General features: G+C 40.1%; 1 protein-coding gene across 11 annotated transcripts in view; it reads right to left on the bottom strand.

The window, feature by feature from the left end:
- MRTFB (myocardin related transcription factor B) overlaps positions 1-27,858 on the bottom strand; it is a 371,831-nt gene that overhangs the window by 247,617 nt on the left and 96,356 nt on the right. For 4 of the 11 annotated variants that reach the window (XM_053554569.1, XM_053554575.1, XM_053554578.1 and 1 more), the window contains exons 1-2: positions 27,080-27,235; positions 18,600-18,664 (exon numbers count right to left, since the gene is read on the bottom strand). Coding sequence is in view for 2 of the 11 variants with exons in the window: in XM_053554574.1 (XP_053410549.1) it covers positions 4,633-4,641 (9 nt within the window). In the remaining 9 variants the exon portion in view is untranslated. Of the gene's footprint in view, positions 1-4,632; positions 4,685-15,216; positions 15,264-18,599; positions 18,665-23,490; positions 23,598-27,079; positions 27,237-27,351; positions 27,389-27,858 lie in introns of those variants that run through there. The other 7 variants (XM_053554577.1, XM_053554573.1, XM_053554574.1 and 4 more) reach the window with 6 other exon arrangements.

The raw sequence follows: 27,858 nt of genomic DNA, 5'->3' as shown, positions 1-27,858 counted from the left end.
TGAGCTTGTATCACAGTATATGTAATGGTCATGAGCCATCCTTCTTCTACCAAAGGACATCCACACAACTGTAAGATGCTATGAAGATTTCATGTTAAATTATTCCCTTCTACCCACTACCTACCCCACAAAATTAAAGGTAAAAAAGCCATGAATAAAGTCTTTTAAATGTATTAGATCAGGGCATGACACTAAGCATTCATTCATCTGAGAGGTATTTAAAAGCGCTGAACTGATAGAGACACACCAAGAGAAACACTTACTATTACAGGGAAATGCCTATTTTGCAGTGCAATAATTGGGTAACCTTTCCATAAAGATTGATGCAGTCTGATTATGATTCCCAAGTGTCAGCAATCAGTTCTTAAGGTAAAAGAAAAAGGAAGTGGGATGGTTTCAAGCACTCCACAAAAGACGCAGGAGGATATCTTTTGCCTCTGACAGGAATTAATGTCTGAGTGATGGCTGCTAGAACATTCCGACTGAAAAACTTTGTTACATTAGAACAGACTGAAATTTATTTAAAACAAAACTTACCGGGTCTCACATATGCAAACACTTAACCCTCACCTTGATCTGAGTGTCCACTCTGAACAAATCGAAGAAGGAAAAGCTTGTGTGAAATTCTACATTTCTCACTGCACAGTATATAAGGGGAGAAATAATAATTTTTAGCCAAGTTCTCATCCATGTTGGATGTCTATTTACAGAGAGTATGTAGACTCTGCAGTAAGAGAGGAAGACTTCTACCCAGCTCCAGATAAATTATCAACATGCCACAACACTAAGGAAAACTTCCAGGGTTAGGAAAGAAAATTCTCCAGGAGGATGGGGCATTCAGAGATTAGGGATATTCCTTGGGAGTTTCACTGAGCACCAAGCTCTTTACAGAACCTGTAGCCCAAAGCTACTGCTCCCTGCTCCCAAGTTGCAAAACTCTACCCTAGGACTATGAGTTAATGACGTCCCTTGGAGAGACTGACTCAGACACTCAAGCTCTGAGGGTTGGCTTTGCTAGGGATCTATTGTCTGTGCTGCACGTAAGCATTTCAGTTTGTTTTCCTCCTACGTAGTTCAATACTCTTACCTCAATTGTCAAAGTTTCAAATGAATATTCTACTGCCACAAATTCTGAATATGAAGATAGAACTTTTCTCCTCTGCCCAAATTTCCAATCAAATGACCACTTACCTCACCAGTTTAAACTTTAAGCTTTATGACTAAATAGGAAGAATCTGTTGTAAATGCAAAAATCTAACCCATCAAAGATGTAAAAGAAGTTTTAAAATCTTCTTCATTAAATACAGCATAATTTTTTTTACAAATGCCACAAAAAGGAGAAATAAATAGCACAACCTTAATTTTTTTTTTTTTTTGGCTAAGTACAGGGAACTTTATTGATGTTACATGACAAAGTGGGACTCCCTAGGCACCTCCTGTTTTTCAGGGGTCTGGTGTGGAAACTATGTCAAAGGGAGATTCTCACTGAGTTGAGGGACTGAGCAGGCAGGGGCACCTCAGCAGCTGAGGGCCTCTCTCTTCCTCCCGTGCTCTGGCTGGGGCTGGTGGTCCGGGGGCTCTTACTCCTTGGAGGCCATATGGGCCATAAGGGTCCACCACCCTGTTGCTGTAGCAATGAGTTTGACAAAGTGGTCCTTGAGGGCATTGTCAGCCCCAGTAGCAAAGGTGGAAGAATGGGTGTCACTGTTGAAGTTGGAGGAGACGACCTGGTGCTCGGCATAGCTCAAGATACCCTTGAGGGGTTATATGATGCTTGCTTCACCGCCTTCCTGATATCATCATATTTGGCAGCCTTCTCCAGAGGCCAGGTGAGGTCCCTGCCCCACAAGTTGGCAGTGAGGACAGGGAAGGCCATGCCAGGGAGCTTCCCATTCAGCTCAGGGATGACCTTGCCCACAGCCTTGGCTGCATCTGTTGAGGCAGGGATGATGTTCCAGAGAGCCCTGTGGCCATCACGCATCTTCCCAGAGGGGCCATCCACAGTCTTCTGGGTGGCAGTGACAGCATGGATTGTGGTCACGAATCCCTCCGTGATGCCAAAGTTGTCATAGATGACCTTGGCCAAGGGGGATAAGCAACTGGTGGTGCAGGAGGCATTGCTGACAATGCTGAGGCTGTTTTCATACTTCTCATGGTTCACACCCATCACAAACATGGGGGCATCAGCAGAAGGAGCAGACATGACGACCCTTTTGGCACCACCTCCGCCCCCCCATAGCTGAGCCCAGCCTTCTCCATGGTGGTGAAGATGCCAGCGGACTCCACAATGTACTCAGCGCCTGCCTCACCCCATTTGATTTTGGTGGGATCTCACTCCTGGAAGATGGTTATGGGATTTCCATTGATGACAAGCTTCCCGTTCTTAGCCTTGACTGTGCCACAGAACTTGCCATGGGTGGAATCACACTGGAACATGTAGACCATGTAGTTGAGGTCAATGAAGGGGTCACTGCTGACGACAACAGTTGAAAGCAACACTGGTGACTAGGCACTCAATACGACTGAAGCCTTTTATTCCAACTTCACTGTCACTATGGTGCCTCGGGGATGCAGCTGGAGCTACACAAGAAGAAGTGGCTGTCTGACGAACAGGGGACCAAAGAGCCATAGCCTTAATTTTAATTAAAATTTCTTTTAACTACTACTAGTAATTCCTCACTTTCCAGGAATATTTTTAGGATCAGGGTTTTAAAGCATGCAATTAAAGAAATTAACTCATCAGTAAAATGAAAGCTACCATACAAGAAAATTCCTGTACTGCCATAGAAAAGAAGTTTGAGAACTCAACACTTTGTTTATTTCAGAAAACAAATGCAAAACTATACCACTAGCCACAGTAAGACCTCAGAGGGGAAAAGTCTAGGAAAACCCCATTAATTTAGACCTTACTAATAAACACTCAGTAATTTTAAGTCTGCCTAGATTTAACTAGCAACCTATTTAAGAAATGGGTTGCTAAGCAAATTAAAGTACAAAAAAAATTGCTAGAGCATTATTTAATCAATTAAATACTGTTTACATACAAATGCAGCTAAAATACTATAGCTCATGCAGTCTTTAGAAGTCCATATTCCAATGGAAACAAAGTGGGTGAAACAAGAGACCAAAACATTGCTTAAATCTATTAGATAATTGTTCCATCTTTTCTATTTAGTTTGGTTGTGAAAAAGTGAGTTAGGAGTCAGGAAAGCTTAAAAGACAAACTACTGGACAAAGATGTATACATTCTTCTCAAGGGATGGAAATCTATTTCTGTACTTTTATCTTTAATAAATGCCAAATCATACAACGAAAATATAGTTCAATTTCTCTGTTATAATTAAAAATATATTTTGCAGTATTCATTTTATCCTTGTCTTCAAATAACATAACTGAATAATCCCATGTCTATACTATGAAACATAAACAGGATTCTTTAAAAAGATTTAGTATCCTACCTAGTTTAGATGAAATATAAATAGGTCTCTTTAAGAAAATCTAGTATCCTACCTAGTTTAGATACTTACTTTGCCCTTAACAACAACTAAAACAGACAAAAAAGCAGATTCAGAAAATAAATCAAGTACAGCCCAAATCAAATTTCCACACAAAATGTCAGAAAATGTTATACTATAACAAGTGTCACTATAATTATGCATGTCTAGATTTAGGTACATATAAAAATCACAGACGCTAGGTTTCTTATCCAAATTAAAATTTAAGGTACTTTTTATTTACAACATAATTCTAACTTGACAATATTAAACAAAAACCATTAATTTCTTCAAAAATGATGTGGGTGTCTGCTGTGTACATGCCAGGTATTGCAATTAGGTGCTAGACATAAACTGGCGAACAAAACACCAGCTGGAGCACTGGTACCTACTTTGGTGGTCAACATTGTTATCTTGGAGTAAAAAGAAAAGCGCTCACATTAAAGACAATCAATACTAGCTAAGCACCTGTAGCACAGTGGTTATGGTACCAGCCACATACATGGAAGGTGGCGGGTTCGAACTTGGCCCAGGCCAGCTAAACAACAATGACAACTGCAACAAAAAAACAGCCAGGCGTTGTAGCGGGTGCCTGTAGTCCAAGCTACTTGAGAGGCTGAGGCAAAAAAATCGCTTAAGCCTAAGAGTTTGAGGTTGCTGTGAGCTGTGAAGCCACAGCACCCTACTGAGGGTGACAGCCTGAGACTGTCTCAAAAAAAGAAAAAAGACAATCTACACTACAAGATGCATTTTATATCCTGGAAAAAGAGGTAACTTTTAATTGGCTTTTCTTATTTGTTTACTTGGAGATAGGGTCTTGCTCTGTTGACTGGGATAGAATGCAGTGATGCACTGATAGCTCACTACAACTTCGAACTCCTGGGCTCAGGCAATCCTCTCACTCAAACTTCCAAACAGCTAGGGCTACAAGTGCACACCACCACACCTGGCTCATTTAAAAAAATTTTTTTGTAGAGACAGTATAGTACCCAAGCTGGTCTTGAACTCCAGGCCTCCAATGATCCTCCTCCCTCGGCCTCTCAAAGTCCTAGGATTACAGGCATGAGTATAATACCTGGGCTAATTGTTTTTTTCTAAAGTCAAAGGAAAAACCATCAGTCAATGACAAAGTCAGTACCTGCGTCATATGAGATTCTCCTTAAGGAACGCTTATTTGAATGAAATAAAATCTAAAGAAAACACAAAATTAGAAATGACATATCAGAAACTGGTTAAGTCCTTTGGACAGAAGAGATTCAACATCACTATATTCTATATGTTTACATGTGAATGCATGTTCACATTTATAACACATATTCTATATTCTATTGTGCAAATGGTACCCATGTTTGAAAGATGTTTAATTCTCAAAACTTCATTCCACTCCACTGTAAGTAAATAAAAAACAAAGGAATTGCTCCCTATAGAGGAAAACTTTCAGTATTCAAAATAGTAACAGTATCAAAATTATACTGTGGATATTCTCAGCCTACATCCCCACATAAAGGCATAGAAATTAAACAATCTTATGCTGAATGACAGCTGGGCCAAGGAAGAGATAAAGGAGAAAATTGTTAAATTCCTCAAACATAACAACAATGAAGTTACAAGTTACCAAAACCTGAGGGATACTGCAAAAGCAGTCGAAAGAGGGAAATTTATTGCATTAGATGCCTACATCCGAAAAACAGAAAGAGAGTGCATCAACAAACAAATAATCATCTTAAGAAAACAGAAAAAGAATAATCCAATCCCAAACTTAGCAAAAAGAAATAACCAAAATTAAATCAGAGATTAACGAAATTGAAAACCAAAGAATTATTCAGAAAATTAATGAAACAAAAAGTTGATTCTTTGAAAAAATAAATAAAACCAATAAACCTTTGGTCAGATAACTAGAAATAGAATAGTAAAATCTCTAATAACCTCAATCAGAAATGATAAAGGAGAAATAACAGATATCACAGAGATGTAAGAGATAATCTCTTAATACTACAAAAATTCTATGCCCAGCAACTTAACAATATGGAGGAAACAGATGGATACGTGGAATCATACGGTCTCCCTAGACCTAGCTAGGAAGAAATAGATCTCTTGAACAGAGCAATATCAAGCATTGAGATATAAGAAGCAATAAAAAATCTTCAACAAAAAGATGCCCTGGTCCAGATGGTTTCACACCAGAATTCTATCAAACCTTCAAAGAAGAGCTTATACCCGGCCTGCAGAAATTATTCCAAAACATAGAGAAGAAGGAATCTTCCCCAACACATTCTATGAAGCAAACATCACCCTAATACCAAAACCAGGAAAAGACCCAACTAACAGGGAGAAATACAGACACATTTCACTAATGAATGAAGATGCAAGAATATTTAATAAAATCTTAGCCAATAGATTACAGCTACACATTAAAAAAATCATTCATCGTGATCAAGTAAGTTTCATCCCAGGGATGCAAGGCTGGTGTAACATACACAAGTCCATAAAAGTAATTCACCATATCAACAGAAGCAAAAACAAAGACCATATTATCGTCTCAATAGATGCAGAAAAAGCATTCGATAAAATCCAGCATCCTTTTCTGATTAGAACACTTAAGAGTGTAGGCTTAGGTGGCACATTTCTTAAACTGATTGAATCCAACTATGACAAACTCACAGCTAATATTTTACTGAATGGAGTTAAACTGAAAGCTTTTCCACTTATAACTGGAGCCAGACAAGGTTGTCCTCTATTGCCACTACTATTCAACATTGTGCTGGAAGTTCTAATCAATACAATCAGGCAAGAGAAGGTAATTAAGGGCATCCAAATGGGGGCAGAGGAAGTCAAATTCTCACTTCTTGCCAATTATGTGATCTTATAGTTAGAGAACCCCAAAGACTCAACCACAAGACTTGTGGAAGTGATTGAGAAATACAGTAATCTCTCAGGATATAAAATCAATATCCACAAATCAGTAGCCTTTGCATATGCCAATAAAAGCCAAGTTGAGAGGTTAATCAAAGATACAATTCCCTTCATAGTAGCTTCAAAGAAAATGAAACAGCTAGGACTATACCTAACAAAAGAGGTGCAGTGAAGGACTTCTATAAAGAAAATTATGAAACCCTAAGAAAAGAAATAGCAGAAGATATTAACAAATGGAAGAACATACCACGCTCACGGCTGAGAAGAAATCAACATTGTGAAAATGTCTATACTACCCAAAGCAATCTACAGATTCAATGCAATCTCCATTAAAATACAACATTGTACTTTCAAGATTAGGAAAAAACAGTTCTTTGCTTTGTATGGTACCAGAAAAAACTCCATATAGCCAATGCAATTCTTAGTAATAAAAACAAAGCTGGGGGCATCACCCTACTAGACTTCAGGCTATTAGGCCATAGTGATCAAGAGAAGCATGGTACTGGCACAAAAATAGAGATAGACATTTGGAAACAAATAGAAAGCCAGGAGATGAAACATCTTATAGCTACCTCATTTTTGATAAACCAAAAAAACCAACACTGGAGGAAAGCATCCCTATTCCATAAATGGTGCTGGAAGAACTAAATAACCACATGTAAAAGACTGAAACTGTACCCGCATGTTTCACCACTTACAAAAATTGATTCAAGATGGATAAAAGATTTAAATCTAGGAGGGCGGAGACAAGATGGCTGACTGAACCCAGCTTTCCACAGAGGCTCCCGTCCAGAAGGAGAGTTAAAGGACAGAAATTTAGCAAGTAACCTGGTAGATTAGAGCTGCACCAAGAGAGAAGGTTGAAGAACGCACATCAACACCGCTGAGGCGAGCTGCAACCCCAAGGATACAAACAAAAGGTACAAAATCCATCACCAAGTGGATGGGAGTCCCCTCCCCCATAAGAACGAGTCAGAGTGCCCCACAAACAAATGAGCAGAGTTCAAAGGTCCTCAAAATACACTCCATGGGAGAGACCCTCTAAAAACTGGACCTACCACCCCTACCAGGGTGCCACGGAGTTCTCCTGCCAGACATAAAACTGTATATTCTCTACCTGCAATTCTGAACTCTCAGCATTCCCCTCCATGCTCACTCTGAGGTCTGGAGGCCTGTCCCCAAGGAGTCCAGATTCATGGGTGATTTCTCAAGGGGTGTGGACAAGGCCTAAACTGCAGCTGCTCAGTGCAGACTCGGGGGCACGGGAGTGAGGAGAGGATGGTCGGCTGAGAGAGAACCGCACCAGAGCGGTGGTGCCCCGAGGCGCAGAGCAGCAGCCGTTTTTTGGCAACAATAGGGCTCACTCCCAGATATTCCGAAGCCACACCCCCTGTCTCCCTGGGCAACTGGAGGAGGGAGGGCATCTTCTCGGGTGGCAACAATCACGGAACACATCTGAGATGGAAATGCAGTCCCCGTGAGTAAAGGGTTTGCCTGAGGCGGTACCAGCCTGGGTGGAGTGGGGGGACTAGAAACACATGTGCAGAGCCAGGAAGTTCCCAGGGCGGGGCTGACCCAGAGGACCGCTTTACTGAGCCTAAGACGCACCCGGCCCTCAGGGGATCATCAGCCTAAAGACAAAGGAAGGCAGGAGGCTAGAAATGACAGCTCACCGTGCTGCGAATACAAACCTGCAGGAGCAAAGACAGGGCCTAAGGCGCAGGCTCTGGGAACTCAAAACAGCTTCTCTTCTTCAGTGGAATTTAGCAGGGACAGAAACAAATTCCCGCAAAGTTGTTCTCTTCTATTCTGTCAGTAACATCAATCAAAGGTGGGCTGGAACTGAGTGAACACACCCCAGCCTCCATTAAGCACCCAAAGTTGTCAGGTCTCACCTCCTTCTGTTGGATAGAGGCAGAGCACACCAGACCAGAAGAGCACAAATAGATTTCCTTGTGATTCAGGCAGGTGCAAACTCCTGGAGTATCTGTTCACTACAGGCAACTGGGTCACAAACCCCTGGAGTATCTGTTCACTACAGGCAACAGGGTCACAAACCCCTGGAGTATCTGTTCACTACAGGCAACAGGGTCACAGCCCTGCGGAGCTATCAGTGACTCGTTGTGACAGAGGTGCAAGGTGGGGAAGGAGGCATCAACCTTCCCAGACTGATCTATTTGCTGCGTGTGTCCTCCTGACTCCACGGAGCACCGGAGCAAGCCATACCTGAGTAGTCACCAGACCCCTGTGATCCAGTTGCCAGAGACCTTTAAAACTCTCCCACCTGAGACAGGTGCTGACTGAGACAATTGATTTGGACCTTATGAATGAGCCAATCGCCCGAGGATGATTCAAGTGGTGCCCTGGGTGTATGGTTGTAGGAAGGCTTGATTTTCCTTTTCCAATTGTTGCCTGTGGAGGGCAGGGTGACTTAATTGCTGGTATTTCTCCACAGACTTCATCGCAGAGTAACTGTTTCACTACGGTCGAACAGAGACCAGATGAAAACAAGACAGAACCACTTAGCCCCACCACACCAAACAAGTTCCCAGTTTCTCAGGCCATAGCACTGTACGGGTCCAACAAAGCTCCAGGGGAAAAATCAAAGAGAGTAAAACAATCCTGGGGTGGAATCAGCAGAAAAACTCTGGTAACATGAATAACCAGAATAGATCAACCCCCCGCCCCCCCCAAGGAAAGATATGGCATATGTAACTGAAGATCCTATTCATAAACAGCTGGGCAAGATGTCAGAAATCGCATTCAGCATTTCAATTGCAAACAAGATTAATAGAATGGTAGAAAATTTGGAATTGGAAATGCAAGAAGAAATTCAAAAGTCGGAACTAGAAATTCGAGGAGAAATTCAAAACTTGTCTCAAGAATTTAACAAATTTAAAGACAAAACCAACGAAGATTTTGACGCACTGAACCAAGAATTTGCAGCCCTCAAAGATCTGAAAAATACAGTAGAATCCCTCAGTAACAGGGTGGAGCAAACACAAGAAAGGATTTCTGACATTGAAGACAAAGCCTTTGAATGCTCCCAAACTCTCAAAGAGGAAGAGAAATGGAGAACAAAAATGGATCATTCTCTGAGAGAGCTCTGGGATAATTCAAAGAAGGCTAATATCCACCTCATTAGAATCCCTGAAAGTGATGAAGGGGCCTCGCAAGGCACAGAGGCCTTTCTCCATGAAATTATGAAAGAGAATTTTCCAGACATGCCAAGAGATTCTAAAATTCAGACAGCAGACAGTTTAAGAACCCTAGCACGACTCAATCTGAAAAAGACAACCCCAGACATATCATAATTAACTACACTAAAGTTAATATAAAGGAGAAAATTCTGAAAGCAGCCAAACGTAAGAAATCCATTACCTACAAAGGGAAGAATATTAGAATGACTGCAGATCTCTCTGCTGAAACTTTTCAAGCCAGAAGAGGGTGGTCATCAACTTTCAATCTCCTAAAGAAAAATAACTTTCAACCCCAGATCCTGTATCCAGCTAAACTGAGTTTCATTTATGATAGAGAAATTTAATACATTAATGACATTCATATGTTGAAGAAATTTGCCATAACCAAACTAGCTCTTCAGAATATTCTCAGACCTATCCTCCTGAATGATCACACCAATCCTCTACCACAAAAATAAACTCACTCAGAAACTCTTGATCAAACCCCAACTTCCACCCTGGCAAAAGGATTAAAAATGTCCACGGGACTTTGGAAAAACTCGATACCCAAAATTTTACCAGACTTATCAATATTCTCCATTAATGTGAACGGCTTAAACTGTCCTCTAAAGAGGCAAAGGTTAGCTGACTGGATACAAAAACTCAGGCCAGATATTTTCTGCATATAAGAGTCACATCTTACCTTAAAAGATAAATATAGACTCAGGGTGAAAGGATGGTCATCCATATTTCAGGCAAATGGTAATCAGAAAAAGGCAGGTGTTGCAATTCTATTTACACACAAAATACGCTTTAAACTAACAAAAGTAAAAAACAATAAGAATGGTCACTTCATATTTAAGGGTAATACTCAATATGATGAGATTTCAATTATTGATATTTATTCACCCAACCAGAATGCACCTCAATTTATAAGAGAAGCTCTAACCGACATGAGCAACTTGATTTTCTCCAGCTCCATAATAGTCGGAGATTTCAACACTCCTTTGGCAGTGTTGGATAGATACTCCAATAAGAAGCTGAGCAAAGAAATTTTAGATTTAAACCTAACCATCCAACATTTGGATTTAGCAGACATCTACAGAATATTTCATCCCAACAAAACTGAATACACATGCTTCTCATCAGCCCATGGAACACACTCCAAAACTGATCACATCTTAGGTCACAAGTCTAACCTCAGTAAATTTAAAGGAACAGAAATTGTTCCTTGCATCTTCTTGGACCACCTGCATACTCATACAAAAACATGGAAGTTAAATAACCTTATGCTGAATGATAGCTGGGTCAGAGATGAGATTAAGAAGGAAATTGCCAAATTTTTGGAACAAAACGACAATAAAGAGACAAATTATCAGAACCTCAGGGATACTGCAAAGGCAGTCCTAAGAGAGAAATTTATAGCACTGCAAGCCTTCCTCAAGAGAACGAAAAGAGAGGAAGTTAACAACTTAATGGGACATCTCAAGCAACTGTTAAAGGAAGAACATTCCAACCCCAAACCCAGTGGAAGAAAAGAAATAACCAAAATTAGAGCAGAATTAAATGAAATTGAAAACAAAAGAATTATACAACAGATCAATAAATCAAAAAGTTGGGTTTTTGAAAAGGTCAATAAAATAGATAAAACTTCTTTGGCTAACCTAACCAGGAAAAAAAGAGTAAAATCTCTAATCTCATCGATCAGAAACGACAAAGACAAAATAACAACAGACTCCTCAGAAATTAAAAACATCCTTAATGAATATTACAAGAACCTTTATTCTCAGAAATATGAAAATCTGAAGGAAATTGACCAATAATTGGAAGCATGTAACCTTCCAAGACTTAGCCAGAATCAAGTGGAAATGTTGAACAGGACAATATCAAGTTCTGAAATAGCATCAACCATACAAAATCTCCCTAAAAAGAAAATTCCGGGAGCAGATGGCTTCACGTCAGAATTCTACCAAACCTTTAAAGAGGAACTAGTACCTATATTACTCAACCTGCTCCAAAATGTAGAAAAACAAGGAAGACTACCCAACACGTTCTACGAAGCAAACATCACCATTATCCCCAAACCAGGAAAAGACCCCAAAAGAAAAGAAAATTATAGACCAATATCACTAATGAATACAGATGCAAAAATATTCAGCAAGATCCTAACAAACAGAATCCAGCAAAACATCAAACAAATTATACATCATGACCAAGTCATTTTTATCCCAGTTTCTCAAGGTTGGTTCAATATAACGTAAATCTATAAATATAATTCAGCACATAAACAAATTAAAAAAACAAAGACCATATGATTCTCTCAATTGATGCAGAAAAAGCTTTTGATAATATCCAGCATCCCTTCATGATCAGAACACTTAAGAAAATTGGTATAGAAGGAACATCTCTTAAACTGATAGAGGCCATCCACAGCAAACCCACAGCCAATATCGTATTGAATGGAGTTAAATTGAAATCATTTCCACTCAGATCAGGAACCAGACAAGGCTGCCCACTGTCTCCACTGCTCTTTAACATTGTAATGGAAGTTTTAGCCACTGCTATTAGGGAAGAAAAGGAGATCAAGGGTATCCATATAGGGTCAGAAGAGATAAACTTTTGCTCTTCGCAGATGATATGATTGTATACCTGGAAAACACCAGGAATTCTACTACAAAACTCTTAGAAGTGATCAAGGAATACAGCAGCATCTCAGGTTACAAAATCAACATTCATAAATCGGTAGCCTTTATGTATACCAACAATATAGGACTCTAGTCCGTTCACAGTAGTGCCAAAGAAGATGAAATATTTGGGAGTTTATCTAACAAAGGATGTGAAAGATCTATATAAAGAGAACTATGAAACTCTAAGAAAAGAAATAGCTGAAAATGTTAACAAATGGAAAAACATACCATGCTCATGGCTAGGAAGAATCAACATGGTTAAAATCTCCATACTATCCAAAGCAATATACAATTTTAATGCAATTCCTATTAAAGCTCCACTGTCATACTTTAAAGAACTTGAAAAAATAATACTTCGTTTTATATGGAATCAGAAAAAACCTCGAATAGCCAAGACATTACACAGAAATAAAAACAAAACAGGAGAAATCACGCTACCAGACCTCAGACTATACTACAAATCGATAGTGATCAAAACAGCATGGTACTGGCACAAAAACAGAAAAGTAGATGTCTGGAACAGAATAGAGAACCAAGAGATGAGTCCAGCTACTTACCGTTATTTGAGCTTTGACAAGCCAATTAAAAACATTCAGTGGGGAAAAGATTCCCTATTTAACAAATGGTGCTGGGTGAAGTGGCTGGCAACCTGCAGAAGACTGAAACTGGACTCACACCTTTCACCATGAACTAAGATAGACTCTCACTGGCTTAAAGATTTAAACTTAACACACAAAACTATAAAAATAGGGAAAACCCTTGAAGAAATCGGTCTGGGCGAGTATTTTATGAGGAGGATCCCCCGGGCAATTGAAGCAGCTTCAAAAATACACTACTGGGACCTGATCAAACTAAAAAGCTTCTGCACAGCCAAGAACACAGTAAGTAAAGCAAGCAAACAGCCCTCAGAATGGGAAAAGATATTTGCTGGTTATGACTCTGACAAAGGTTTAATAACCAGAATCCCCAGAGAACTCAAACGTATAAGCAAGAAAAGAAAAAGTGATCCCATTGCAGGCTTGGTGAGGGACTTGAAGAGAAACTTCTCTGAAGAAGACTGGCGCACGGCCTACAGACATATGAAAAAGTGCTCAACATCTTTTATCATCAGAGAAATGCAAATCAAAACTACCTTGAGATACCATCTAACTCCAGTAAGATTGGCCCAAATCACAAAGTCCCAAGACCAGAGATATTGGCGTGGATGTGGAGAAAAGGGATCACTTCTACACTGCTGGTGGGAATGCATTTAATACATTCCTTTTGGAAAGATGTTTGGAGAACACTTACAGATCTAAAAATAGATCTGCCATTTAATCCTATAATTCTTCTACTAGTTATATACCCAGAAGACCAAAAATCACATTATAACAAAGATATTTGTACCAGAATGTTTATTGCAGCCCAATTCATAATTGCTAAGTCATGGAAAAAGCCCAAGTGCCCATCGATCCACAAATGGATTAATAAATTGTGGTATATGTACACCATGGAATATTATGCAGCCTTAAAGATGGAGACTTTACCTCTTTCATGTTTACATGGATGGAGCTGGAACATACTCTTCTTCGTAAAGTATCTCAAGAATGGAAGAAAAGGTGTGCAATGTACTCAGCCCTACTATGAAACTAACTTATGGCTTTCACATGAAAGGTATAACCCAGTTATAACCTAAGAATATGGAGAAGGGGGGGAGGATGGGCGGGGGGAGGATGATTGGTGGGACTACACCTGTGGTGCATCATACAAGGGTACATATGAAACTCAGTAAATGTAGAATATAAATGTCTTAACACAATAACTAAGAAAATGCCAGGAAGGCTATGTTAACCAGTGTGATGAAAATGTGTCAAACTGTTTATAAAACCAGTGTATGGTGCCCCATGATCACATTAATATACACAGCTATGATTTAATAATAAAAAATAAATAAAATTTATGGACTAAAACAATTAATACTATTTTAATAGTCCATACTACCCAAAGCAATTTATAGATCCAATGCAATTCCTATCAAAATACCAATAACATTTTTCATAGAAATAGAAAAAAAAAAATCCCAAAATTTATATAGAACCACAAAAGACCCTAAATAGCCAAAGCAATCTTGAGTAAAAATACAAAGCTGGAGGCGTCACATTACCTAATTTTCAAATTATACTACAAAACTATAGTAACCACAACACCATAATACTGGCATTAAAAACCAATGGAATAGAACAGATCCCAGAAATAAATCCATGCATTTACATTTGACTGATTTTCAATTAAGGTACCAAGAACAAGCAACGATAAGGGACAGTCACTTCAATAATTGGTGCTGTGAAACCTGCGTGTCCACATGCAGAAGAATGAAATTAGACCCTTATCTCACACCATACACAAAAATCCACTCAAAATGGACTGAAGATTTAAATGTAAGAACTGAAACTATGGGCTGGGTGCAGGTGCTCACACCTGGAATCCTATCACTCTAGGAGGCCAAGGTTGAGAATCACCTGAGCTCAGGATTTTGAGATCAGCCCGAGCAAGAGCAAGACCCCATCTCTATTAAACTAGAAAAACTACTCAGACATGGTGGTATGCACCCGTAATCCCAGCTGCTTGGCAGGTTGAAGCAGAGGATCTCTTGAGCCCAGAGTTTGAGGTTGAAGCAATGAGCTACAATGATGCCACTACACTCTAGCCTAGGTAACAAGAGTCTCCCAACAAAAAACAAAAACTGAACCCATGATACTACTATAAGAAAACATAGAGGTAAAGTTCCATGACATTGGTAGGGGCAATGATTTTTGGATATAAATCCAAAACACAGGCAACATAAGCACAAATAGACAATTGGGGATTACATCAAACTAAAAAGATTCTGCACAGCAAAGGAAACAATCAACAGAGTAAAAAGACAATCTACAGAATGGAAGAAAGTATTTTTAAACTATGTACCTGATAAGGGGTTAATATCCAAAATATATAACTAGGCTGGGTACAGTGGCTCACATCAGTAATCCTAGCATTCTGGGGAGGCTGAGGCAAGTGGATCACCTGAGCTCAGAAGTTCAAGACCAGCTGAGCAACAGCAAGACCCTGTCTCTATTAAAAATAGAAGGAAAAAAAAATAGTGGGCATTATGTTGAATGCCTGTAGTCCGAGCTACTCCAGAGGCTGATTTAAGAGAATTACTTGAACACACAAGTTTGCAGTTGTAGTGAACTACCACACCATTGCACTCAACCTAGGGCAACAGAGTATGACTGTCTCGAGAGGAAAAAAAAAAGAAAAAAAAAATATATATATAGATATAGATATAGATATAAACCAAAATAACTCAACAGCAAAAATGTCCAAATAACCCAATTCAATAATGGGCAAGGGACCTTAATAGAAGCTTCTCAAAAGAAGACATACAAATGACCAACAGATGCACACAAAAAAGCTCAACATCGCTAAGCATCAGGGTAATGCAAATTAAAACCACAATGAGGTATCACCTCACTCCTATTAGAATGGCTATTATCAAAAACACAAAAGACAGGCGCTGTGCCTGTAGCTTAGTCTAGGGCGCCAGGCATGTACACTGGAGCTGGCAGGTTCAAACCTGGCCAGGGCCTGCCAAACAACAACAACAACAACAAAACAGCCAGGCATTGTGGAGGGCGCCTGTAGTCTCAACTACTGGGGAGGCTAAGACAAGAGAATTACTTAAGCCCAAGAGTTTGAGTTTGTTGTGAGCTGTGACACCATGGCATTCTATCAAAGGCAACACAGTGAGACTCTGTCTCATTTAAAAAAAAAAAAAAAAGGTAACATGTTGGTGAGAATGTAGACAAAAAAGGAACCCTTGCACACTGTGGGTGGGAATGTTAAACTAGTATTGCCATTATGGAGAACAGAACAGCAGTTTCTCAAAAACAAAAATAAAACTACCATATGATCCAACAATCCCACTACTGGGTATATATCCAAAGGAAATAAAATTGGTATGTTGAAGAGAAATCCACATACCTGTGTTTACTTCAGTATTATTCACAATAACCAACATATGGAATCAACCTAAGCGTCCATCAACGGATGAATAGGTTAGAAAATGTGGTCTATATGAACAATAGATACGATTCGGCCATAAAAAAAAGAAGGAAATTCTGCCATTTATGATAGCATGGATATCTTTTTTAAATAGGAAGATAGGTTAAGTGAAATAAGCCAGGGGCAGAAATTTAAATACCACATGATCTCATTTATACATGGAATCTAAAAAAGTTGATCTTACAGAAGTAAAGGAAAGAATGGTGTTTACCAAAGGCTGGGGCAGTTAGGGGTGGGGGTGCAGGATAGTTTGGAGATGTTAGTCAAAGAATACAAAATTTAAGTTAGAAGTAATACATTCAAGATATGTATTGTACACAGTGGTGACTACAGTTAATGTTAATACATTCTTTAAAAAATGCTAAGAAAGTAAGAGGTGAAATGTCAAATGTTTTTACCACAAAAATGATATCTATGTGAGGTAGTGTATATATTTTTTTTTTTTTTTGTAGAGACGGAGTCTCACTGTACCGCCCTCGGTAGAGTGCTGTGGCGTCACACGGCTCACAGCAACCTCTAACTCTTGGGCTTACGCGATTCTCTTGCCTCAGCCTCCTGAGCAGCTGGGACTACAGGCGCCTGCCACAACGCCCGGCTATTTTTTTGTTGCAATTTGGCCGGGGATGGGTTTGAACCCGCCGGCGCCCTACTCACCGAGCCACAGGCGCCGCCCAAGGTAGTGTATATTTTAATTAGCTAGATTTAACCATTCTAAAATTGTAAGATTTCAAAACATCATACTGTATACAACATAGAACTTGAACTGTCAATTTAAAACAAAAACAGATTTGGGGGCAAAGTTACATACATGCTAAAAAAATGTTTAACAAAACTCAATGTGGGTATAGAAAACAGGACTCTTGTGAATTTTAAGTGGTGGCATAAATTACTAGTCTTTACAGAGGACAGGTAAGACACATGTACAACATTAAAATGTGTATGAGCTTTGACTAGTTAAATGCCTAAGAACAAACAAGTCTGCAATGATGTAAGTAGAGGGTTGATCAATACGTCATTACCTACAAGAAAGAAAAACTAGGAACAATTTAAAAGGTCATCAAAGGAGTGTTTAAGTAAAATATGGTGCTTCTAAAAATGGGAATTTTATGTAGCCAGTAAAATGATCATGTATGATTATATATGTATTTTCCAATTCCCATAAAGAGATGTATAAAACATGTTGTTGCCTTTATGGGGGCAAGACATGATTGCAAGAGGGACTTTACCTAACAATTGCAATCAGTGTAACCTGGCTTATGGTACCCTCAATGAATCCCCAACAATAAAAAAAAAAAAAAAACATGTTGTTGCATTAAAGAAAGATTACCATATATAGTGAAAACCAATTTATTTAAAATTTATATATAAATACTTCTATGTTCATAGATAAATGTCTAAAAGTATATTCACTAGGATCAATGGCAGTCATTTCTTGACGGTAGGAGTTGGCTACTTTTGTCATTATGTTGTTTCATATTGATGGGAGTTTTTCTCATTATTATAATAAGAAAACACAACAAATTTGTATTTAAGAAGTGTTGCTATCACACCAAAAAGGACTTAAAATTCCTTTAACTCCCTATTGTATTTGTTTTTTGAGACAGAGTCTCACTCTGTTGCCCTGGGTAGAGTGCCATGATGTCACAGCTCACAGCAACCTCCAACTCCTGGAGTCAAGCAATTCTCTTGCCTCAGTCTCCCGAGTAGCTGGGACTACAGGCACCCATCACAAGGCCAGCTACTTTTAGAGACAAGGTCTTGCTTTGGCTCAGGCTGACCTTGAACTCCTGAGCTCAGGTAATCCACCTGTCTTGGCCTCCCAGAGTGCTAGGATTACAGACATAAGCCACCACGCCCGGCCCATCTCCCTATTTTAAAAGAAGTAATCATTAAATACTGCAAGTATATATGTATGTGTATATTTAGCCACCCATACCAAACTGCTAGATTTCCTTCTTGGGACTATGCTTTTAAAACAATGTGATAATGGAAATTTAAAGATTAGATTCAAAGAGGTGCAGAAAGCTAAATGACCTTATTAAAACAGCCCATGTTCCTACCATTTACCTTAAAAACCCTAGGTTCTATGAACTTAAAGCCTCTTAAAACAATCCCCCTGTTACCTTCTTTCTTATACGTTAAGGAAAGTAGGCTGGGAAAGAGGAATTTAAGAAAGAAAAAAAAAAAGGAAGAAGAAAGGAAACTTCCTTTTTAAAAAAAAAAAAGGCATAAAAAAAACTTACCTCCGTAAAAATATTTAATTATTTTCCCGTCTTACATTCTCTTTCTTAGCACCTTTATTGTGAACCTGGAAAAAGAAAGTAAAAATTTTTATTGAACACCTCAGTACATGCCAGGTAGGGGTGATAAGAGAAAGCCTCCTGGGGAATGTTGAGTCGGAGATAACTGGGAAGATCCAGATGGAAGTTACTAAAATGGGATGGCTGGGAAGGAAAGTGAAAAGTGGAAAGTGTAATCAAAACTTTGCCTTAACTGTTCAAAAACCTACAAATTACTCTATTTTAGAGAGTCTTGAGACTCTAGAGTAAAAAACTCTAGAGCAGTGGTTCTCAACCTTCCTAATGCCGCAACCCTTTAATACAGTTCCTGTGGATCACAACCCACAGGCTGAGAACCACTGCCCTAGACAGTCTTCGGAGCACTAGCATGTAACAGCTGGGACACTAGCTGGGCATCTGCCTCTGAATCCCAGTTCTCCTGATTCCTAGCTAGGTGACCTTGGGCACACCTTGACCTCCATGTGCTTGTTTTCCCACATGGGTAATAACAGTGCCCAATTCAATGACTGCTGAGGATTACATGAAATAATCCACATTAGGGGCTCTAAAGCAGGTCCTAGACCATAATATACATTCAATAAATTTTTATTACTTTTTTTTTTTTTTTGCAGGTTTTGGCCAGGGTGGGTTTGAACCCGCCACTTCCGGCATATGGGGCCCGTGCCTTACTCCTTGAGCCACAGGTGCAGCCCCTATTTTTATTACTTTTTTAAAGCTATCATTTTTCTGGGAATTATTTTTATTATTATAAGCTCTTCTTATATAAGAAATGTTTCTCACCACCTCCACCACCATTAATAAATAAAAAGATACAATAAATATACTTATTTTAAAGGGGCATAATCCTTGTTTTCCAGGGGCTTATAGTGTACTATATAAGGTAAAAGTTAGCCAGTCACAAAATACAAGGCAAAAGAAAGATCAGAGTCAGGCGGCACCTATGGCTCAAAGGAGTAGGGTGCCGGCCCCATATGCCGGAAGTGGCGAGTTCAAACCCAGCCCCAGCCAAAAACTGCAAAAAAAAAAAGAAAGATCAAAGTCAATTATTCATTCATTTATTTAACAAATATCTGAACACTTACTCTCTGTCAGGTATTCTGCTGGGTGACAGGCATTCTTTGGTGTATGGGATGAACATGGTATCTCACCTCACAGAGTTTCCAGTCTAACAAGCCCCAAGTTACATTAACAGTCAAGCTACATGAGGAGACAAATACTGTTTTTTACTGGGTTGGAGGTATTATGTATCTGACCTGGCAAAATTAGGTAGGAAAACATTGTGAGTAGAAGGGATGGTATTCCAGGAAATGGAGGGCCTTTGGGGACTAAGTAGCATCATCATCTAGCATTCACAGAGGAGAGAAACAAGACTAGAAAGTAGGAGGGAGGCCTCTGTCAGGGTGAATTTGTCCTATGCTCTGAAGTATACTTGTTATCCTGCTCAAATTGAACAAAAGCTTAGTTTTAACTTCAATTACAGTATCTTTTCATTGTTTTTCATCATGGCTTCTTTCTTTTCTCTTCTCAAAGAGAGAGGGGAAAGAGACAAAAGAAAAAGAAAGCAGTACCCTCAGTCCATGCTGCCAGTGGTGGTGGGAGTGGATGAGCACACAGTGATGAGTTTGACAGGTTTTCTTTTATTTCTTTCTTTCTTTTTTTTTGAAACAAAGTCTGTCACCCTTAGTAGATTGCCATGGCCTCATAGCTCATGGTAACCTCAAACCCTTAGGCTCAAGTGATCCTCTTACCTTACCCACCTGAGTAGCTGGAACAATAGGTGCCGGCCACAACGCCCGGCTACTTTTAGAGACGAGGTCTCACTCTGGCTCAGGCTGGTCTCGAACCTGTGAGCTCAGGCAATCCACCGGCCTTAGCCTCCCAGAGTGCTTGGCTGGTTTTCTTTGTTAATCTCCCCCAACATTCTTACAAAGACTGTATTGTTCTTTTTCCAGATTAGGAAACTGAAGCTCAGAGAAGTCAAATGTATTTTAGGTTCATACATTTAACATGATCTTTATTTTCTGAAAGTTTTTTTTTTTTTGAACTAGACAAAGTGATTCTAAAATTCACATGGAAAATGTGAATTTCAGTTGGAAAAATAAGCAAGAATTGCCAAGAAAATGAAGAGCAACAAGGGAAAATTACTTTTAAAAGATATTTAAAATGTTTATAAAACCAATAATGTGGTACTGGTATGTGAACAGAATGACTAATAAAATAGAATACAAAGTCTAGAGGTGTATCCCAATACATCCAGAAAGTCACAATACAATAAAAATATATTCAGAGATGGACTCTGAAAGGAACAGGTAAAGATAACTGGTAGCCATATGGAAACAGATCAAGGCGACTCTACCTATAATTCGGAATACCAGAATCAAAAGAATACCAGAATCAGAATGAATCAAAGTAAAGTGTAAAAATGAAACTATAAAAGTTCTAAAAGAAAACACGGGCAAATTCCAGAAATCTTGGAGGTCAGACACCATAAAAGATTAACATTAATTATATAAATATAAAGAAAAACACCAAATACCTTTATACCAAAATACATGAAAAGTAAATTTTAAAAACAAGTGACAAACTGGGAGAAACTGCAACTCATACCACAATGAGCTAAGCTAATCTCTCTAGTTAGCTAATCTAATTATCAATTCCTAGAAATTGATAAGGAAAAGTAATCCAAAAGAAAAATGTGCAAAGGGCATGAAGAGATATTTCAAAGAAAAAGAAATGCAAATAGGCTTTAAGCAGAAGAAAAGATGCTCCACTTCCTTCATAATGAAAACAATGCACTTAAAACTACACTGAGTTATCATTTCTCATTTACCAGACTGATACAAATCCAAAAGTTGGTGAACAGTGTGTTCAAGAGGTTATGGAGAAACAAGTACTCACATACAGGGTGGCCATAACGTTCATGTGCATTGCACCCTGAATGGCCACCCCATATGTTACCCATGGGAGTTCAAAATGGGTGCTACTGTCAAGGAGGCAATTATAAATGCAATGCCCACTGACCTAGCAACCCCACTTTTGGGAATGTATCCCACATATACTCCTGCACATATGCAAAACAGTATGTGTATAAAGTTATCCATCACAGTATTGTCTGTCATTCTAGAAGAGTAGAAACATCAAATATTGATCAGAAGGGCTAAATAAAGGCACAAACAATGGATAGTCTGCAACTGTTAAAAAAAATAAGCTTTCTATATACTAATCTGACAAGATCTCAAGTATATTAACTAAGTTGCACGGTGATTCACACACGTAATCCTAACACTTTGGGAGGCTGAGGCGGGTGGACTGTTGCGCTCAGGAGTTAGAGACCAGCCTGAGCAAGAGCAAGACTCCATCTCTACTAAAAATAGAAAAAAAACTAGCCTGGCTTCATGATGGGCACCTGTAGTCCCAGCTACTTGGGAGGCCCAGGCAAACTCTTGAGCCCAAGAGCTTGAGGTTGCTGTGAGCTATGATGCCATGCCATGGCACTCTACACAGGGTGACAGAGACTCCATCTCAAAAAAAAAAAAAAAAAAAAAAAAAAGAAGGGGCGGTGCCTGTGGCTCAACGGAATAGGGCCCTGGCCCCATATGCCAGAGGTGGCGGGTTCAAACCCAGCCCTGGCCAAAAACTGCAAAAAAAAAATAATAATAAAGAAAGAAAGAAAGAACATATTAACTAAAAAAAAAGGTGGGGAGCAGAATAATTTATACAGTATGTACATTTTAAATATATAGTACATTGGTATTAGCTTATATTGACACAAACAACAATGGAAATCTATGGGAAACAACAATGGGTTATCTATTGAGGGGGGTGAGACCAGGCTTCTCAAAACATGCCTTGTGTTCTCTATGAAGATTGTATCTATACAAAAAGAATTTTTAAACATTAAGAGTGCCTCACAGAAAGAAAGGAAAGAGAACTACCTATAAACCAGAGTCAAAATCAAATAAGCATTTTAAAAAGAGAAATTATTTTTGAAATTAGACATTGACAGGCAATCTTAGTGTGGCTGTCGCTATAAGACAATGTACTTCCCCCCGAATCAGCCAAAGCATATGATCATAATGATCTATAAAACACTACTGGAGAGTTGAGGAAGGGAGAGAACAGAACTGTACAACAAGGATGCTCTCTAATCTCATGGTTGTCAAACTATTATCCACAGACCATCAGCATCACCTCATAACTTGTTAACCATGCAAATTCTTAGGCCTCAGTCCAGACCTACTGAATCAGAGACTAACAACCTTATAAAACACACTCAAATTGGAGAGCCACAGATCTGGTCTGGTGATTCTCATATGTTCATGTGCATCACCATGGGGGAGGGCTGATCTTGTTATAATACAATTCTGGTTCAGTTGGTCTGGGGTGGGCCCCAGAGTTTGTATGTCTGTATTTTAAACAAGCTTGAAAATGCTGAGGTGCTGATGGTTTGGGGACCACACTTTGAGAAGCAAAATTGAAGTCCACCTGGGGAAGAAGGTATGCAAACAGTCTCTACATGGTTGAGTTTTCTGTGAAACCTGCTCTCAATATCAGATGAAAAAACATCCTACTACAGGTTTCCTGGCTATGGAAATGGCTTCCTGTGTGTATCTGAAGTACACATACTTCAAATAGAACAAATATGTTTTCAAATACATTTCTTATTAAAATTAAAACAAGAATAACTATGAATCATTAAAATTCAATTTAAGGATGTCTCATATAAGAAAATTTTCATTTATAAGTGAATCTGCAAGCCTTCCAGAATGACCAAAAAACCCAAAACAACAAAAAAATCAAAAACTATATTCACACAACTTCCTGGGTATATTACCTGATTTAACTTTACTTCAAATAGGGGTGGTGCCTGTGGCTTAAAGGAGTAGGGCGCCAGCCCCATATGTTGGAGGTGGTGGGTTCAAACCCAGCCCCGGCCAAAAACTGCAAAAAAAGAAAAACCTAGTTTTACCTCAAACACATTAACACCCCATCTGCTCTCCATGAAAAATCACCAAGCAGTGCATTTCCTTCTAAACATTTTCAGCAAACGGTTCTTATATTTACAAACATTGATTTTCCATTTGTTTTACATGGGGGGAATCTCCATAGAACTCTTCTAAGTTAAGAATTCTAACTTAAATGGAAGGATCTAGGAATGTTGCATATTTTGCAAATCATTCTTTGGATTGTTTGTGGTGTTAAACTTTGATTAATGAGCTGACATTTTTACATATTCCCTCTTTTGCTGAATTTAAGACACTATCAATTTTAAAATACACTCTTAATTAATGTACTAAGAAGAAAAGTTGCCAATTAAACTACAACATGACAATTTTAAGTTGATCCATCTCCAATATGCATCTTAAAAATCAATGAAATACTTTAATTATAAATCACAGAGATCGGTGCATAGTAAATACATCCTCCCATTTTGACAAGTCATTACTTACATGTCTGTTTCCATAGCACCTTTCAAAGGTAACAAGCAGTAATAAACATCTTAAAGCAGGAAGCAACTTATCCAAAAAAAAAGAGGCAAAATAAACTTCCTTTTCAGACTTAAACAAGAATTGAAGAAATTTATGTTACTATGCAGCTATAAATGATCTTGAGATGAACTTTCTTAACTCAATTTGCATTTTTTTTTTTTTTTGCCGTTTTTGGCCAGGGCTGGGTCTGAACCCTCCACCTTCAGTACAAGGGACCAGCACCCCACTCCTTTGAGCCACAGGCACCGCCCTCAATTTGCATTTTCTGCTAGACTAGCAGCAAGACTAGCAGCATTTGTGAAGTGAAAAGACAATTTCTAACAAATCATACTATGAGGCCTGGGAAGTGATTATTGGCAATTTTAGTTTTCATCCTTACATACATCTCCATTTTCCAAATTCTCTAATATGGATATTAGTAAGTAGAAAATATTATGTAAAAGTGATTACACTAATATTGACTTTGAAAACTCAAACCTTTTCATTCTATGTATTATTAAGGTCACCTCTCAACTCCATTCTAATCTCAAACTGCTACCTGATTCAAGTGTTTAGTTCTCAACATCTCTAACAAGAATTTCCATTAAACACAGAAATCTTTCAGGCAAAAAGACCTATGTACTAACCTTGCCCCCCATCTGAGGTTCTAAAGTAATCATTGAAGGTGTTACTAATTAAAAGCCTGCCTTTTTTGTGTGTCAGACACTTCATGAAGAATTTAAAAAGTTTTTCCCCAGCAAAAACTGTCAGTTAAATTCTGCCCTCTTTCCTTTTATAATTGACTAGATAAGGGAAACCATTCTTTTGCATAGTTTTCCAAGGGGCTGACACTGTCCCCAAGGAGAAATTTTTAATTATCAAAGATATTGGGGGCCAGGATCTAGACTTCACACAATGCACAAGTGAGACAGATCTGTACAATCAAGACTCACCCTGGTCCCAAGAGCCTTTTGAATATCCAAGCATATTAAGCCCACTATAAATTGACATCACTTTACAACAATTTTTCACTTTACAATTGAAAAATTCTTCCAAGAAATTATAGGAAAACTCCAGTAATGTAGAAAATCCAAGGAAAGCTTAAATAAAATAAGGAAAAACTGTCTAAAAACTAGTCATTATTTTCTTACGCTACATGCTGTTCACTCAACATAGGACTGCAATATTTTAATATTGATCATATATAAACTAGTGGGATACTGAATCCCAAAATTCCAATCTTGGTAACATTTTACTAATTATTACCAATGGTAAGTGCTACGAAGCCAGTAGTGTCCCTCGGAGAAGCAGTACCTCAAAGTTTGTGATACAAAGGATATTCTACAATATAGTCTGAAAATATGGCACCCGCCGCCATGTTGGTTCCGTTCACTGCACAACATGCCTGGTGAAGCCAGAGAAACCGTCCCTGCTACAGAGGAGTTGCCACAGCCTCAGGCTGAGACAGGTAGGTTCCCCCTAGCCTCCTTTGCTTAGTTAACGTTGAACCTAAGGCCATTTGGTGAGTAAAGTGACAAAGAAGAAATACACTCTGCCTTTTGGAGTTAACTGTTGTAAAAATGATGGGGTTGCAGCTTACCAGTAAGGGCAGACTGTAAAATTAACTACTTTCCCAGAGGAACTTCTTTAGGGACATGGAATAAAAATTATTTCTAAGATTCAAAAAAAAAAAAAAAAATTGGCACCCATGAAGGGGTTGTTTTAGTATTACTTAAGTGTTGAATGAGACTGTAAATTTATCTGGGGTTATTATCCCTAGTTCAATTTAGGTTGTTTCTTTTATGTTAATATAAATAGGTTAGCCCAATACAAGGTGCTCCCACGACCATCTGTATTTCTGCTTTTTCTTGTTTGAAACAGCTCCTTATATTTTTTTAACCAATCCAAATGTATTCATTAGGGTAGAAACACCCTAGTAATGCTGTCTTCGAGCACAGCAGCATGTGTTATACGTAAATGATATAGCAACGACTGTCATATATTCTTTCCTTTCTCCCTTACATTTAAATGAATGCACCATACTGATTTTCAATTATATCACTTACAAATTTCACTTCGGGGTAATAAAGTAGGCTTTAAAGGCCGTCCTTGATTCTCACAAAGTTGAGAACGACTGTTGCAGAGTGGCATCATGTGTTTAAACAAAAACCAAACTTTAAAAGTTTCCTTTGCCTAAGGCAAGCCCTGGGCTCCTTCCACTTCCACTGGGCCTAACACCCCACCCCACCCCGCATAACCCGCTGCCATCACACCACCTCTCTCTCACACAGGGCCAAACAATGGTTCTTGACCATATGTGGGTGGGAGACCCTTCCAGAACTGGACAAAAGCCGCAGGAAAACTCTCAAGAAACTCTCCTACCACACTGCATCCAGTTTCAGGGGGCTCCCGGACACACCCTCTGTAGCCCCATTGGAACCCCAGCAAGAAAGAACTGCGAATAGGGGTTGGGAGGGCGGGGGAAAAGAAAGGGGCGCAGGCGCTGGAGCCCGCGGGTGCGGGGCTCGACGCTCGAAGCTCCATCCCACCACTTCCAATCTGTGTGACTTGAGCGGGCGCTTCTCTCCGCAGCGCCAGCGTAGAGGCACTCAAGTTAAGCGTCTGGCATATAGCAAAGGCTCGACACATGGTGCCGCCACGCCAGCAGCACCGACCCCGCCGCCGAGGGAAACTGAGGCGGGCCCCGGGGTTGCACCCGAGCGCTGGGACGGGCTGCGGCGGGGACTGGCCCCGGCGGCCCGCGGCCCCGGCCGCCCCGCCCCGCTCGGGTCCGGGACGGCGCGGTCCAGGCGGCGCCCGCTGCAGCCGCGGGACGGCTGGGAAGGCAGTCTAGGACGAAGGCCGCCCGCTCGGCCAGCTCCCACGCCCGGCCCTAGGTCTCGAGCGCTCTCCACCCTCCTCAGCCCCCAACAGCCACCGCCGCCCGCAGCTCACCTCCCCGGCCGCCGCCGCCGACGCCGCTGCCGCGTGATCTCGCGAGACTTCGCTCCCCTCGGTGCTCCCCCTCCCTCTCCGCGGTGCGCGCGGACCCCGGCCTGGAACCGGCGCGGCGCGCTCCCCAGACACTGCCCTCCGGGCCTCAGGGTCGGCCGTAGCGGTTCTCGCGACTCTCCTCGCATCCCATCCCTGTCCCTTTATCCATTCCACCCACCCTAGTGACTATGAAGAGTTAAAACCCAGGTGCGAGGCAAACGCCTCCCTCTCACCTGGCCAGTGGGGGTGCGTGTGCGCATGCGCGTGCCCGGGCCCCTGACCCTGGGATCCTCTGCGAGGGCTGTGACAACAGTAACGGCAGTAATCTTAGTGGCCAGTATTGGAGCGCTCGCTGAGTACCGACGACTTCAACAATCCCCTTCCGTCCTCACAATTGCTCCAAAAAGTGGGTATCACAGTCCTTCCCATTGCAGAGAGGAAAAAAATGAAGGCTTGGAAAAGGGATGTTACTGGCCCCAAGTCATAGCCAGGAATTGACAGAGCTGGCGTTGGAATCTGGAGTTGTGGGACTATTTAACAGGACGCCCAAGCCAAAGCCCCATTTGTCCTGCTCTGCGACAACCTCCACGCCGTGTCCGTCCTTCCTCTAAGGGCGCCAGTCTCGGCCCCAGTCTTCACTTACCCCCAAGATTCACCAAGGTGTGAGGAGGTCATTTGCTACAGTCCCTCAGGTTTCAACAGAGCTGGCTACAGTAAAATGCTTTTCCCTCACTCCACAA

Source organism: Nycticebus coucang, chromosome 12 (genome assembly GCF_027406575.1).
Source record: "Nycticebus coucang isolate mNycCou1 chromosome 12, mNycCou1.pri, whole genome shotgun sequence".
Classification (NCBI taxonomy): Eukaryota; Metazoa; Chordata; class Mammalia; order Primates; family Lorisidae; genus Nycticebus; species Nycticebus coucang.
The sequence above is the reverse complement of the archived record's forward strand: the minus strand, read 5'-3'. Positions and strand labels throughout refer to the sequence as shown.